This window comes from Terrapene carolina, unplaced genomic scaffold (assembly GCF_002925995.2).
Source record: "Terrapene carolina triunguis isolate 2854851 unplaced genomic scaffold, T_m_triunguis-2.0 Scaffold695, whole genome shotgun sequence".
Taxonomy (NCBI): Eukaryota; Metazoa; Chordata; order Testudines; family Emydidae; genus Terrapene; species Terrapene triunguis.
Genome location: NW_020665046.1, coordinates 71,655 through 88,054, shown reverse-complemented (window position 1 = coordinate 88,054; position 16,400 = coordinate 71,655). Strand labels below are relative to the sequence as shown.

At 46.4% G+C, this 16,400-nt stretch overlaps 1 protein-coding gene across 1 annotated transcript in view; it reads left to right on the top strand.

The window, feature by feature from the left end:
* SLX4 (SLX4 structure-specific endonuclease subunit) overlaps nucleotides 1-7,091 on the top strand; it is a 51,211-nt gene extending 44,120 nt beyond the window's left edge. Inside the window, exons 12-15 of the mRNA XM_029913500.1 lie at nucleotides 577-3,086; nucleotides 4,551-4,653; nucleotides 4,950-5,450; nucleotides 6,146-7,091. Coding sequence (XP_029769360.1) covers nucleotides 577-3,086; nucleotides 4,551-4,653; nucleotides 4,950-5,450; nucleotides 6,146-6,479 — 3,448 coding nt within the window. The 3' untranslated portion in view covers nucleotides 6,480-7,091. The remainder of the gene's footprint in view (nucleotides 1-576; nucleotides 3,087-4,550; nucleotides 4,654-4,949; nucleotides 5,451-6,145) is intronic.
* Nucleotides 7,092-16,400: the final 9,309 nt, after the last annotated feature.

Sequence of the window (16,400 nt, the reverse complement as noted above, 5' to 3'; positions counted from 1 at the left end):
TGATGAGTTTGCATGGATGTTGTATGTCCGATCGATGGGATGTTTCATGCATATTTTCTAAGCCTATCAGTTTGATTGAGGCTCTGTCTTTGACACCTGACCTTCTGCCCCTTTTTGCAATGTGGCAAATTTAGACTCTTGAGAGCATTAAATGTTCTCTGCTTTGGGAGGGTCTATATTGAGCCTACTAGCTTCATTTCAGGGAGAAGCTGCTCAGACATGAGAGCCTTCTTAGCGAAGGAGTCCATGATGGAGGCAGAAACAGAAGAAGTGTAAACATGATCATCCTGCTCTTTGGGAGGGCTGTGATTTGCCTCTTAGTTTTGTCTGCAGTGCCAGGAATTTTAATTCCAGCCATGTAAAGTCTTTTACCTTAAAATATAAGCTTTAAGGAGTGGGACTAGTGCTTTCGGGTATTGGCTGGGAAAGGGGATTCTGAATAATAGAGTTAGATTTGAGCTGATGCATCTAATGGAAATGAGGCATGTGATTCTTGTAAGGAAATTGGCATGAGGATGCTGGTGGCCGAGCTAACTGGTGGAGGGAAAACAATAACCTTCCATTGTATCGTTGCAGGTTTGATGTGAGTGAACTGATCTCTGTATGTGGAAACAGCCCTGGGGAGACGGAGGAGCATGCTGTGGTGGACTCAGGAGATGAACTTTTCTCCGTGGGGGAAGAAGAAAATTGTGACAACAGAGCTGAGAATTTCCAGGAGCTCTTGAGGTCAATGTGGGTAGATGAAGATGAGGAAGAAGTAGCTTTGCTGAAACCTGAAGACCAGGAAGAGGAAGACAATGAGAAAGTGGATGAGCAGGAACTGGAGGAAATTTATGAGTTTGTTGCCACTCAGCGAAAGATTGTTCAAGATGAAGCAGAGGTGGAAGAAGGCACAGGCAGCTGCACTTACAGTGAAACAGAGGAGGCCCAAAATGTGAACCAACAGACTGAGGATGAAGAGGTGGAGGTGTGTGAATCTCCCTCAACAAGCAGCAAGATTAAAGAATGGAAGGAAAACTTTCGTGTGGGAAGATCCAGCTGTGAATCGCCTGGGCAAGAAAAGAAAATCCCAGGTATGAGTAGGAGTGAGAGCATGAGTGTTACACAAATCGCTCCTGTGCACTTGCAGGATAAGCCTTGTGAGTGCGGTGATGTTGCGGCTTCCCATGGTAGAGCCTCTGATGAAAGAGAGGGCTCTCAGAGAATGCCCAAAGTTGTGAAGTTTTCTAGATTCTCTCAGATTTCACAAGATGAAGAAGAGAATGATGCTTGGGAAAAAATGTTCCCTAGTTGTCGACACAATGGTGCTGACCTCAGTAAAAGTTATGATCCCATGTTTTCCGCAACCCAAGGGGAACATTGTGAGCCTTCTCCACTAAATGAAGACAACAAAGAGTCAGGAGAGATTTTCAGTGAAACACATGTTGAGGTTAATAAACCACCTGTTCACCATCAGTCACAGAAAGACCTTCTGTCAGTTAGGAGTGATTTGTGTAGCAGTCCTCTTATCAACCATTGCTCACCGGTTTTGCCAGCTGTTGGTTCATCACCTATGTCTCCAGAATCAAATAGGACATTTTCCAGAGTATCCACAGAAATTTCTCCCATATCAGCACCAAAGCAAAATAAAAATAAAGGACTCTTTCAGTCTGATGATGCATCCTTCCAAAAAGCCAGTGAACAGAATGATGCTTCAGGACTTGAGAAGATCATAAAGAACACACTTCCTCCAGCGAAGTCTCCTCACGTTGATTTAAAAAAGCAAAAACACGTCCCAACTGGCTCATCATTGGTCCTCACAACTCAGAATACTGCTTCTCATGTGAACCAAGAGGCTGAAGTTATTCTTTTGCTGGATTCTGATGAAGAAATGGAGTTAGAACAAATGAAGAAGAAATCAGATTCTGAATCTTCCCTGAGGGAAATGGAAATCTCCAGGCGATTGGATTGTAACTGTAAGAAAGTGCAGCAAGAGCACGAGGTACCAAAATCTGGACCTGTTTCAGTTGCTGACATTGAAATACACCAGAGACAATTTCAAGTGTCACTAGGAAGTCAAGACAAGATGTACAGTGAGAATGCTGTAAAGCTGTCAGGAGAGATGCCTCTTAACAACGAGGTTGGGACTTTTATTGATAGCAGACTGATTCTGAGCCATGAGGAGAGCTCTAGCATGGACACCTCATGGTTGGTGCCAGACACACCTCTTCTTACCAGAAGCAGGAACTGCTCAACACAGACCCAGGCAACAAGTATATGCTGTTTGAGGAATCAGGGGTCTAAGCACAGGACTACGGCTTTATTGGTAAATACTAGTGACCATAAACAAGCTGGGGAAACTATGAAGATTCCAGAGATAACTTCAGATCTGTTACTTGCAACTTCCTCACAAAAACATTTGCTTACAGAGAACTCCTCAGTCAGCAAAAAAACCTCTCCTGGCAGCCCTTTAGGTCAGTCTTGGAAGGATTCTCTGCGAGTTTCTCCAGCTCCACTCTCACCTGCCTGTGTTCGTGTGAAAGAGAAGTCTTCAGAAAACCCGTCTTCACCCATACGAGGCCTTCCATGCCGTGAGCTGTCTCTGGAGAATAAAACAGACATTAGTGTGGTTGAGGTAGAGGACAGTGAGGAGGAAAAGGAGGTGGCTCCACTCCCTTCGAGTGGCAGCTTCCTGCTCGGTGATGAGCCACCAATCCCAGTTGATGACGACTGCTGGAGTGTCGAACATCTGTCACCAATCAAAGATAACAACAGGGTGCTTGAGAGGTTGGACTGTGCAAATACCAGCAGTCCCATCCGCGGAAAAAGTGGCTCTCAGCACGACCAATGGAAGAGCCCAATCAGAGCCCTGGAAATTACAGGTAGCACTCCTCTTCGAGGAAATCCTGTTGACAATAGAAATACCTTGTTTTGTCATGAAGAGAGTCCTGTTGAGGCACATTCTTCAGTGAGTAATAGGTTAAGTTTTCGGAACTCTAAAGTCTGGGATGATTGGGATGAAGATGAACTCCCAGAGATTCTTCCTGTCACACAGAGGGTGTCCGCTGCAGCAGCTGCCCAGAATACCCAGCCCCTAAAGACTCCTGGTAAGTACTTGTATGAATCCCAGAATCATCCCAGTTTTCATTTGAACTGGTCACTCTGTCTGTAGTTCACCTTGTTGTGTTTGGGTGGTTCACCTGCTGGTCTGACATGATTTTCAAGGCCAGGTGCCAGAGAGGTAGTGTCCGCTTCACAGTTCCTAGTTGCTAGGTAGGGGATTCCGCTTGGCACTCAGAATTACTGGAATACAGTGTTTTTGTGTTTCATTCACATTGTTTGTTTCATGAGTCCCATTCCCCAGGGAAGTTTTTGCAGTGAACAATATCAAGATCATAATACAGGTGTTTTTTTTATCTAAATCCTACTGGATGCTTGGCTGCTGTGGGTATGGTTTGGTATCAATATGATCCTTACTATTCAACACTATGTGTGACCGTTCTGTTAACAGCACGTGAGGCCTTCAGACCAGCTACTTTGCCAGTAGAACAGTGGCAGTTGTGTTTCTTTTTACATATATGAATGTGGCAAGCAAATTGGGAGACTTATAGCACTGGCAAACACTAGGTAGGCTGCAGATGGGCGTCATGCAAGCTTTCCTTTAAAGCTCAGACAGTGCCCCTCAGACCTGACCTGCAGTTCTGGGGCCCCTTCCCAGAGGCTCTCGTAATACACTCAAATCTTGACCTACGAAGAGGGAAATAGTATGATCTAGTGATATGAGTGGGAGATTGGGCTCTTCCCATCTCTGACACAGACTCACTGTGTGATTTGGGCAGTAACTTAATATCTCTGTGCTTCAGCTTAAATATCTATACATTTGACCTAACACTTACCTCTCTGCAGTGCTAGAGAGCTTATTTGATTACAGTTTTTAAATCTCTGTAGACTGATATAGCTCCTTCTATCCAAGATCTCATAGTGTTAATTAATTACGCCACTTTGGTTGATAATTTCACAGTAAGGGATTAGGAAGTGGCCAACAAACTAATTTTGCTTTAGACCCAGCTCAATGTTCTAACTTGGCTCTCCAGAGAGTTAAGACCCATTAATTTACCTCTGAAACAACAGTCCCTCTCCTCTGAATTTCACCCTCCTGTGCTACAGTCATGGCTCATGCCAGCAGTGGCCCCTTTACAAAGTTCAATAACACAGCCTTTTTTTAACTGGCAAAAGGTGCCTGTCCTTACAGCATAGGGACTTTGGGTCCAAAACTTGTAATTTCTTTTAAATTAAACTGTTTTCTTAGTTAAAGTGAGTAAAAACAAAACAATAAAAGGCTGACTTGAGTCCACCCAAACCCCCACCCAAAGTTTTCACAGCTCTGTCTAAAATGAATATGAGATAGTTGGTAAAGGGCTGTGGGATCCTTTGGGGGAAAATGATGCCCTAGATATTACTATTATGTGTCCTTGTAATATCTTTCACAAAGACTAGAAATCATCAGCCAGTCCCAGGACCCTCCATGTTGATATATTTATTCTCATTGTAATAATTTCATTTTGCTGCAGACCCTGTCTGTCACAAGAGAAACCAGCCCCCCAGAGTTCCCATAACACCAGTACCAGCTTACTCCATCATGGAGACCCCAGAGCTGAAGAAGGAACTGAACAGGTTAGTGTTGCCTCCATGAGCACCTTGGAGAACAAGGCCAGTTTCTTAATGTGCAGGTACCTGCAGGGAAGTAGCTTGACAGAGAAGCCCCTTTGCAGCAAGAGAGAAACATTTGATGGCATTCCAGTAAATGTTACTTGAGACCCAGTTAGTAGTGGTGCCTGGACTGCAGACTTCATGTGGGACTGGAGCCTTCAATTCCTCCACCCATGCTGCGACGCCACAAAGATGGGGCATCACCACATCAGCCTAAACTTACCATATTGCTTAACTAAAGTGTCACCTTTGTATTTTAGATTTGGAGTCCGTCCTCTCCCAAAACGGCAGATGGTGTTAAAGCTGAAGGAGATATTCCAGTATACTCATCAGATCATGTCCTCTGACTCAGAGGATGAGATCCCATCCTCCCAACCACCCCTACAGAAAGCCACTGTGAAGTACCCCAGCCAACCCCAAGCAGACTTGATTGAACTGAGAGAAGAGAGTTCCAAAGCCTCCAGTGTAGGGCGCAAGCAGAAGCTGGGGGTTTCGGTCCCTTCCCTGCCAGTTCTGGGCAGTGGTGATGCTGACAGCTCAGCGGGCCCCTCTACAACAGGCTATCTGAGGACTAAGAAAACAGCTGAAACTAAAGGCCACCCAGGAGGAGCCAGAGGGCTAAAGGGAGATACTTTGTCTCCAGCTACATCTCCAGTTAAAGGTTCTCTGGTGGGCAGTGCTGATGGACAGGTGCTCTCAGCATCTCAGGAGTCTGCAGCTTCTTCAGTGGCTGGAAGTGACAACTCCTTTGGGTCACAGAGGTAAGGGACTGAAACAGCAGGGAAAACCTCATTTACTGGTGTGGGTCTGGTCAAGGGGGGGAGACACCTCAGCTCTCCTCAAAGTAGAGAAGCCCTGCCCTTTGTCCTGGGCTTAGCTTACCCACATATCCTTTTTCGGGGGGTTTCAGTCTAATTCCTAGTGATCTCTTGTCAGATCACAAAACCATAGTTTGGCATATCTGGTATTCTGAGCTTGGTAAAGGCCCACGTCTGGGATGTCTGGGCTCTGTAGGTCAAGAGTGAGAAGCACTGGCAGAGCTGAATGGAGGCCCAGAACTGGAATAGCAGGGGTCTCTGCTGGTCACAGGAGGTGCAATAACAGAGCTGTGCATAGGGAGTCCAAGAGTAGAATAGAAGCAGGCAGTGCTGGGTCAGGATTGAGGAGCACCAGCACATGTATGAGGGGCCCAAGACTGGAATAGCAGGAGATGCTGCCGATACAGTGGAAGGGGCATTGGCAGAGCTGAGAATGGAAGTTCGCTGAACACTTGCCCACACTGTCTGTCCCGTCAGACAGTTATTTTAATGAGACCTAAAATGTCAGAGAATTCATAGCACTCGGGTGGGCCACACAAGGGCGTTTAATCAATAACTCCACCATGTTCCCTGTTGGTCCATGATCATTTCCTTGGTAATAGGGCATTTCATTGATCTCTCCTCTCTCTCATTTTCAGTTCTTCTTCCAATGAGTTTGAGACAGGTGCCCTTACATCTGAAGAGGACGAAGGGATCCCAGCATCTCAGGCTGCAGCCCGGGAGGCAGATAAGCTGGAGGCAGTGAGAAGCTACATCCATTCAAATCCAGTCCTGCACCGGAAGATCCTCCTTTACCAGCCCTTTGAGCTGACTGGGCTGCAGGCAGAGCTGAAGCAGAATGGCATTAAGATTGCACTGGGAAAATTGCTGGACTTTTTGGACGCTCACTGTATCACCTTTACCACGGCTGGGGCACGGAAAGAGAAGCAGCAGCAACGTGGGGGCAAGAAAAAGGGATGCAAACGATACTGACTGGAGCCTCCTTTCCCTTCCCTGCTGCCTTGGTGCATTGACACTTCCCCATTCCAGGCTCTAAAACTCTTCCCATTGTTCCGTGTCAGAGCTTCTTCAAGAATTGCTCTTCTGTTTTGCTACTAAACATTCTCCCTGCCCCGGTAGAATCTGCTGTACACATGCTTATGCTGCTGACTTTTCAGTCAGTTAGAACATTGCTCCCTGATGTGCTCGAATGGCTTGGAACTGTGAGAGAAGCATCTGTTCCCAGTCACTCTGCTTTAGAGGTGCAGAGACCCCGCATGCTTTTAGTACCATCCACCCCACTCCCTGCTGAAACAGTGCTTGCTGGATCTCTAGGACACCAAGGCCACTACTAGTACTGCTGGAGCTTCTGCATACAGCTAATATGGTCCCTCTGCTTGTTTTCCTAGTTCTTTAGCCATCAGTTTCCTTTTGCCTTTTCTGTCATCTTTTCCCCTTCCATTCTACTTTCTTTTATCTGTCCTCCTCTGCCTTTTCTTTTTCAGTTGTTTCCTCTCCTCTTGTCCTCCCCGCTTGCCTTCCTCTTTTCTAATAGGTTTTATTTCAGCCTTGCTTCTAACTGCTGCTTCTAGAGGTAGAGCTTCTTCTAAGACAGAGGGTGCTACTTCCAAGCTCCTCACTGAGTGCATCAGTGTTGGAACATAAGGTCCTGCCTGAATGGTAAGAGTGCCGTAGGCAATGCTGGCCTTGGAAGGAAGCAGGTCAAATCCCCCTGAATTGTTCTCTCCTAGAATAGAAACAGACCTGCCTAACCCACCACACTAGCAGGAAACAACTCGCTTTGCCCTGATGTGTAAAGCATGAGAACAGCCAGATGTTCAGGTTTGTCTTTGGGACTCCAGTCTGTTTATTCAGTTTGAGATTTTACTCTACAGATTGAGGGGCAGGGAGTGTTGTGGTGGCAGCATTGTCTAGTGGGTAGTTCAGGAGACCTAGCTTCTGTTCCTGGCTCACTCTGTGATCTTTGGCAAGTGGACTCAAATTTTGGATGCTTCATTTGTTGTGTGCCTAACAGTGGACGCTTAGGGCTTGATTTTCAGCAAGTACCGAGCACCTGCAGAGCCCACTGACTTCAGTTGATGGTACTGGGTATTGAGCACCTCTGAAATTGTCCATAGGTGTTTGATGTTGGACACCCAAAATGAATGGCTGCTTTGAAAGTCTGAGTCTTAATTTCTCTGAGCTTCACCTGTAAAAGAGGAGAATGAGAGCTGCCCCCTTTGGAAAGGGTTTTGAATGGCTCAGAATGGAAGAAGGTGCTATTGAAGTGCAGAATGTTACTTACTGTATTGAAAGGGTAACTTATTGGTAACAGTTGTGTTGTGGAGAATGCAAGGAAGAGATACTGTTTCCATACAATATACAAGCACTCTTATTCTATAGATTTGTGATGGGTACCAGGAGTCCTGCAGCCTCTTATATTTAATACAGTGATAAGGACTTCAGAGGCTACAGGTCCCAAGATGCAATGGTGTGTTTTGACTGCTTGGACTGAGATAGAGCATTGCATGCTGGGATCTGCAGGGCTAGACCTCTTTGTTAAAGATACTGTCAGCTCCATTTTCTGAGAACTGCAAGTGGTACTGGAACTCCTGTCAAGTTGCCATGTGGCCTGGGCTTGGACAATTGTGTTTCCACTGTCCCCACCCCCCCTTTTTTAAAAAAGGAGACACCATATTTATGTTGCAGTGACCACTGGACACCTTCAGCGCCTCGTACTCATTCCTCACCTAACCACACCTTGCTACATAATCTAGTTTCCAAACTGGACTGCTTCCAGGCCCTTTGCTAAGTCTGCAACAGGGAAGTCTTGGATCCTAGAGAACTGACTTCTATTTATTTAATCTTCAGAGATGTGCTGACTCTTTTCAGCCTTGGGGGTTGTGAATCGATGATGGCCTCACTTTGTAAAAAAAGAAGCCAAGCTCCTCAAAACCAGTGTTTGTATTTTTGTAGCATAAGAATGTCTGTTTTTTTAATTTTGATACAGTATAGTGTGGTTTTTATTGGATGTACATTATGTGCAATAAAAATTGTAAGAACCTTCAGCTGTAAACTTTAACAGGTAGCATCAAGTGGCAATTTATTGTTTAAAATCTTGGGCCCAGCCTTGGAGCTGCAGGGGCATCCCAGCAACTAGTGTGCCTCTCATGCTGGCTAAAGACCCTGACAGGAGTTGGAGGAAGAGGGAGGAGTCAGGTTACTGTGGGGAGCAGGAGGCTGGAGAGAGCTGCTGCAGCAGCAAATGGGAGTCTGGCCGTGATGGATTAGGCCACTGATGAATGCTAGCTCTGTTATATGGAGAGGACTGAGGAAGGCAAGCAAATCCATGTGATACAGGGAACCAAGGGCAGGGCTGGGGAAGGAGTCCCCATCTGGGAGTGGGTTGGTGTAGGTGGAACTGGAGGAGGGGAGGCCGGAGGTGGAGAGCCCAGCTGCTGGACGCTCATGAATCCCATGCGTTTCTGTGAGTCACGGTGACTGTGCACCATGTTGGCTGCTGCAGCCAGTTTGATGCTCTGGAGCTGCTACTACACTTCCATCTCCTTTGCCCTGCCTTCTCCTCAGTCACCCCACCTCTCCTCCTTCCCCACACTCATGTATCATCTCTCCTCCTTCACCCTGTCAAAGCCCTGCACAGTGTGAGATGGGAAGGGAGGTGAAGAGGACACATACAGCTGCGGTGTGACTTAGAAATTAGCCATTCCGATGTGCACATCATTGACCTAGCCCTGACATCAGCTGATTTATTACCCTTCCTTTGTTTTGGTCAGCTACTGGGACGGGCTGAGACTCTATTTCTTCATCATGTAAGGCTCACAGGGCCTCCTTCCCCACATGCCTGCTAACTGCTCAGCTCCATGCCAACAGGAAGGGAAAGGCAGCTTCACCTGCCTGATGCCTGCCTGTCTCTCCCTTCCTATGGGATTTGTGGGGAAGGGTGAATGCATGTTAGGCCGCCATCCGTCCTGACAGGGGGTGTCAGACCAGTGTAACAACTCAGTAAAGCAAAACAGTCTCTGTAAATGTTCCTGGAATAAACAACTACAATAATTGTCCCTCAAACAGTCACATTAGTATAGCAACTTTGAAGACTGTTCTAGTAACCTCCCTCTGTAAACCACCTTGACATGGCCCACTCTGTGCATAGGGACTTGCTTGCACAGAAATGTTCACCTGCACACTATACGATGAACGTGAAGTATTTGCAGTCTTCCCACAGTTCTCAACACTAGCTAATAACCATAGATGTAGTTTGACTTCTATATTTTGGAGGGCGTCTCCAGTCAGGCCAATGGGGCTACGTGTGGCCGGTGGGGACAACAAATTCCGTGCCTGCAGGGGCGCCATTTCAGATGGGGAGAGGGCACAACTTTAACACTGATTCCAGGGGCTACTTAGGCAACTGAAAACTCTAGTGTTTTTGCAGATAATAACTTAGAAATATCTGGCAGGCGCATTGTATCTAATTTCTAGATTAAGAAAGAAAAATAAATAAATATTAGACCCTCTCAGCTCTAATACTATCATGTTCTGACATCTTGTGGCAAGTCACTTAAGGGCCACTGTAGGTTTTAAATTGCATAGTCTTACACAGATACTCTTACTAAAATCAGACGGGACCATCGTGATCATCTTGTCTGACCTGGACATTGCAGGCCATAGAATCTCACCCACTCACTCCTGTAATAGACCCCTAACCTCTCGGTAAGTTACTAAAGGCCTCAAATCATAATTTAAAGACTTCAAGTTACAGAGAATTCACCATTTACACTAGTTTAAACCTGCAAATGACCCGTGACCCCTGCTGCAGAAGGCGGTAAAAAAACCCACGGTCTCTGCCAATCTGACGGGGGAAATTCCTTCCCAACTCCTAATATGGCGATCAGTTAGACCCTGAGCATATGGGCAAGACCCACCAGGCAGATACCTGTGAAAGAATTATCTGTAGTAACTCAGAGCCCTCCTCATCTAGTGTCCCATCTCCAGCCGTTGGGGATTTTTGGTACAGGCAGTTGCCGATGGGCCACATGCCATTATAGGCAGTCCTGTCATACCATCCCCTCCATAAACTTATCAAGCTCAGTCTTGAAGCCATTTAGGGGTTTTTTTTTGTCCGCATTGCTCCAAACTTCACTCCTCTGATGGTTAGAAACCTTCACCTAATTTCAAGCCTAAACTTGTTGATGGCCAGTTTATATGTATTTGTTCTGGGGTCCACGTTGATGCTTAACTTAGGCCTGGTCTACACTAACCCCCCAAGTCGAACTAAGGTACGCAACTTCAGCTACATGAATAACGTAGCTGAAGTCGACATACCTTAGTTTGAACTTACCGCGGTTCAGACGCGGTCCACACGCGGCAAGCAGGCTCCCCGTCGACTCCGCGGTACTCCTCTCGCCGAGCTTGAGTACCGCAGTCAACGGCGAGCACTTCCTGGTTCGACTTATCGCGTCCAGACCAGACGCGATAAGTCGAACCCAGAACTTCGATCCCCAGCCGCCGAACTAGCGGCTGGGTGTAGACCAGCCCTTAAATAACTCCTCTCCCTCCCTAGTATTTAGCCCTCTGGTGTATTCATACAGAGTAATCATATCTCCCCTCAGCCTTCTATTGGTTAGACAAAACAAGCCAAGTTGTTTGAGTATCTTCTAATAAGATAGGTTTTCCTTTCCTCAGATCATCTTAGTAGCCCTTCTCTGCACCTGTTCCAGTTTGAATTCATCTTTCTTAAACATGGGAGACCAGAACTGCACACAATACTCCAGATGAGGTCTCCCTAGCGCCTTGTATAATGGTACTAACACTTCACTGTCTCTACTGGAAATACCTTGTCTGATGTATCATAGGACTGCATTAGCCTTTTTCACCACCACATCACATTGATGGCTCATAGTCATCCTGTGATCAACCAATACACCCAGCTCTTTCTCCTCCTCTGTCACTGCCAACTGATAAGTCTCCAGCTTATAGCAAAAATTCTTGTTGTTAGTCCCTAAATGCATGACCTTGCACTTTGCATTATTAAATAACCCATTTCTATTACTCCAGTTTAAAAGGTCATTCAGATCTTCTTGTATGATATTCCGGTCCTTCTCAGTATTGGCAATATCCTCCAAGTTTGTGTCATCTGCAAATTTTATTAGCACACTCCCACTTTTTGTGCCACGGTCAGTAATAAAAATGTTAAATAAGGTTGGTCCCAAGACTCATAGACTTTAAGGTCAGAAGGGACCATTATGATCATCTAGTCTGACCTCCCGCATGATGCAGGCCACAAAAGTTGACCCACCCACTCCTGGAATAATTCTCTCCCTTGACTCAGCTGTTGAAATCCCCAAATCATGATTTAAAGACTTCAAGTCGCAGAGAATCCTCCAGCAAGCGACCCCTGCCCCATGCTGCGGAGGAAGGCGAAAAACCTCCAGGGCCTCTGCCAATCTACCCTGGAGGAAAATTCCTTCCCAACCCCAAATATGGCGATCAGCAGAACCCCGAGCATGCGGGCAAGATTCCCCAGCCAGACCCACATTGACCATTGATACTAATTACCAGCGATGGCATGTTATTGACTTATTGACTAAAATCACGTTATCCCATCAAACCATCCCCTCCATAAACTTATCAAGCTTAATCTTAAAGCCAGAGAGGTCTTTCGCCCCCACCGTTTCCCTCGGAAGGCTGTTCCAGAACTTCACCCCTCTGACTGTTAGAAACCGTCGTCTAATTTCAAGCCTAAACTTCCCGACGGCCAGTTTAAAGATGTCCATTTGTTCTCGTGTCCACATTAGTACTAAGCTGAAATAATTCCTCTCCCTCCCTGGTATTTATCCCTCTGATATATTTAAAGAGAGCAATCATATCCCCCCTCAGCCTTCTTTTGGTTAGGGTAAACAAACCGAGCTCCTCGAGTCTCCTTTCATATGACAGGTTTTCCATTCCTCGGATCATCCTAGTGGCTCTTCTCTGTACCCGTTCCAGTTTGAGTTCATCCTTTTTAAACATGGGAGACCAGAACTGCACACAGTACTCCAAATGAGGTCTCACCAGTGCCTTGTATAACGGAAGCAGCACCTCCTTATCCCTACTAGAAATACCTCGCCTAATGCATCCCAAGACCGCATTAGCTTTTTTCACGGCCACGTCACATTGTCGACTCATAGTCATCCTGCGATCAACCAGGACTCCGAGGTCCTTCTCCTCCTCCGTTACTTCCAACCGATGCGTCCCCAGCTTATAACTAACATTCTTGTTAGTCATCCCTAAATGCATCACCTTACACTTCTCACTATTAAATTTCATCCTATTACTATTACTCCAGTTTACAAGGTCATCCAAGTCTCCCTGCGGGATATCCCGATCCTTCTCCGAATTGGCAATACCTCCCAACTTTGTGTCATCCGCAAACTTTATCAGCCCACTTCTACATTCGGTTTCGAGGTCAGTAATAAATAGATTAAATAAAATCAGACCCAAAACCGAACCTTGAGGAACTCCACTGGTAACCTCCCTCCAACCTGACAGTTCACCTTTCAGTATGACCTGCTGCAGTCTCCCCTTTAACCAGTTCTTTATCCACCTCTGGATTTTCATATCGATCCCCATCTTTTCCAATTTAACCAATAATTCCTCATGCGGTACCGTATCAAACGCTTTACTGAAATCGAGGTATATTAGATCCACCGCATTTCCTTTATCTAAAAAATCTGTTACTTTCTCAAAGAAGGAGATCAGGTTGGTTTGGCACGATCTGCCTTTCATAAAACCATGTTGTAATTTGTCCCAATTGCCATTGACCTCAAGGTCCTTAACTACTTTCTCCTTCAAAAATTTTTCCAAGACCTTGCATATTACAGATGTTAAACTAACAGGCCTGTAGTTACCCGGGTCACTTTTTTTCCCCTTCTTGAAAATAGGAACCACATTAGCTATTCTCCAGTCCAACGGTACCACCCCCGAGTTTACAGATTCATTGAAAATTATTGCTAACGGGCTTGCAATTTCTCGCGCCAGTTCCTTTAATATTCTCGGATGAAGATCATCCGGTCCACCCGATTTAGTCCCGTTAAGCTGTTCGAGTTTGGCTTCTACCTCGGATACGGTAATGTCAACCCCCCCTCCTTTGTTCCCCTCTGTCACCCTGCCTCTATTCCTAAGCCCTTCATTAGCCTCATTAAAGACTGATGCAAAATATTCGTTTAGACATTGTGCCATGCCTAGATTATCCTTAATCTCCACTCCATCTACAGTCTTAAGCGGTCCCACTTCTTCTTTCTTTGTTTTCTTCCTATTTATATGGCTATAAAACCTCTTACTATTGGTTTTAACTCCCCTCGCAAGGTCCAACTCTACATGGCTTTTGGCCTTTCTCACTCCATCTCTACATGCTCTGACCTCAATAAGGTAGGTTTCTTTGCTGATCCCTCCCCCCTTCCACTCTTTGTACGCTTTCTGTTTTTTCTTAATCACCCCTCTGAGACGCTCGTTCATCCAGCTCGGTCTAAATCTCCTGCCTACGATCCGTTTTCCCTTTCTCGGGATACAGGCCTCCGACAGCTCCTGCAACTTCAACTTGAAATAATCCCAGGCGCCTTCCGCCTTTAGATCCATAAATATGTTAGTCCAATCCACTTCCCTAACTAGTCGCCTTAATTTATTAAAGTTAGCCCTTTTGAAATCGTAAACCCTAGTCTCCGATTTAATTCTGTTAATCCTTCCATTTAGTTTAAACCGAATTAGCTCATGATCACTTGAGCCAAGGTTGTCTCCTACAACCATTTCCTCAACGAGGTCCTCACTACTCACCAAAACCAAATCTAAAATGGCATCCCCCCTCGTCGGTTCAGCAACTACTTGATGAAGGAATTCATCAGCTATCACGTCTAGGAAAATCTGAGCCCTATTATTGTTACTAGCATTTGTTCCCCAATCTATATCCGGGAAGTTAAAGTCTCCCATGATTACACAGTTCCTATTAGTATTTACTTCCCTAAAAACATTAAAGAGTTCTCTGTCCATATCCAGGGTAGATCCCGGCGGTCTATAGCACATCCCAAGCACTATCCCAGGGGAGGCTCTAGTAGTTTTTTTACCCAATGTGAGTATTGCCCAGACAGACTCAGTCTTATCCATTCCATCACTTATTATTTCTTTACAGTTTACCTCATTATTGACATACAATGTTACTCCCCCACCTTTACCTTTGTTCCGGTCGTTCCTAAACAGCACATACCCTTCCATACCTGTACTCCAGTCATGACTACCGTTCCACCACGTTTCAGTTATTCCTATGATATCCGGTCTCATTTCTCGGACCAGGAGCTCCAATTCCGCCATTCTGTTACCTAGGCTTCTCGCATTGGTGTATAAACATCTTAATTTATGCCGTTTAGCCTCCCTCACATTAGTTATCCAATTTGGTACGGACACCGTACCGCCAGTATGACCTATTAGTCTAGTATCCATCCCCCCGTCTTCCTTATGTCCAATCTCTTCCCCCCAGCTATATCAGTTCTTGTCTCGTCACCCTCCTTCTCAATGTTGTAATCTGGCGTGGAGATTAACTGGACATCTCCCAACCGTCTCCCCCGAATTTCTAGTTTAAAGCTCTTTTGATGAGATGAGCCAGCCTCCCTCCCAGAAGTCTATTTCCTTCCCTACTTAGGTGAAGTCCATCCCGTGAGAACAGTTGTCTGTCCCCGAAAGCCTCCCAGTGGCCATACATCCCAAAGCCCTCCTTATAGCACCACTCCCTTAGCCAACTATTTATCATCACAATCCTGTCAGCCCTCTGCTGCCCTTCTCTAGGAACAGGCAGAATCCCACTGAAAATGATCTGAGCCTCGATTTCCTTAAGCGTCTTCCCCAGCCTGGCATAATCTCCCTTGATTCTCTCTAGCGAGAACCTAGCCGTGTCATTCGTTCCTACGTGAAGGATGATCAAGGGGTTCTTACCTGCTCCTTTTAGGATCCTTTTCAACTGCAGGTCCACATCCCGTATCTTAGCGCCCGGTAGACAGCACACCCTTCTGTTCTCTGGGTCCGCCCTGGTCACAGGCCTGTCTAACCTCCTCAGTAAGGAGTCCCCAATCACGTAAACCTGCCTTTGCCTGGTGACAGTGCGATCTACTAATCTATCCCCTGTTCCCTCTAGTCGCAACCCCTGTCTGTTCCTATTTTCCCTTATAGTCCCCCTTATGCCATCCTGTATCCTCCCGGGGCCCAGATTTGGTGCTGTCTCCATCAACTCCTCCCCTCTTTCTATGGGACTAGCCGCTCTTCTCTTCTTCCTCACCCTTCCCCCGTCAGTTACCACCTGCTGCACCCCTTCCTCGTTATCCAAACACTCAAACCTGTTCCTGAGCTCTATTTCTCCTTCACTGGCCCTCCTTTTCCTTGGCCTGCTTCTCATGGTCACATGCTTCCACTGCCCTTGTTCTCCCCCTGACATTTCCCCCTCACAGACCTTAGCCCCTGCTTCCACCTGTACCCCTGAGCATTCCCCTTCAGCCACTCCTTGCCTTTGCTCCATTAGCTGCCCAAGCCCCCTTCTAACTCTACCAGGGTATCTACCTGCATCTCCAAACCTCGGATCTTTTCTTCCAGCAGCTCTGTTAGGCGGCATTTCATGCAGACATACCTCTGGTCAGGCACCCCCGCTAGGACCATGTACATACTGCAGCTGCCACATGCAATCATCTGCATTGTGTCCCCCGCTGCTTGGCTCATGGCTGCTGTAGTCTCTGCCCACTGCACCTGGGGGAACACAGCACACGGGACACCGCGCCCTCCGGCCTCCCCTTCCAACTCCCCCTTCTCCTCCAATGAGATTCACTCCCACTCAAACTCCCCTGTTAGCAGCCCTGTTTGCCAGCTCCTGTGCCGCTGCTCGCA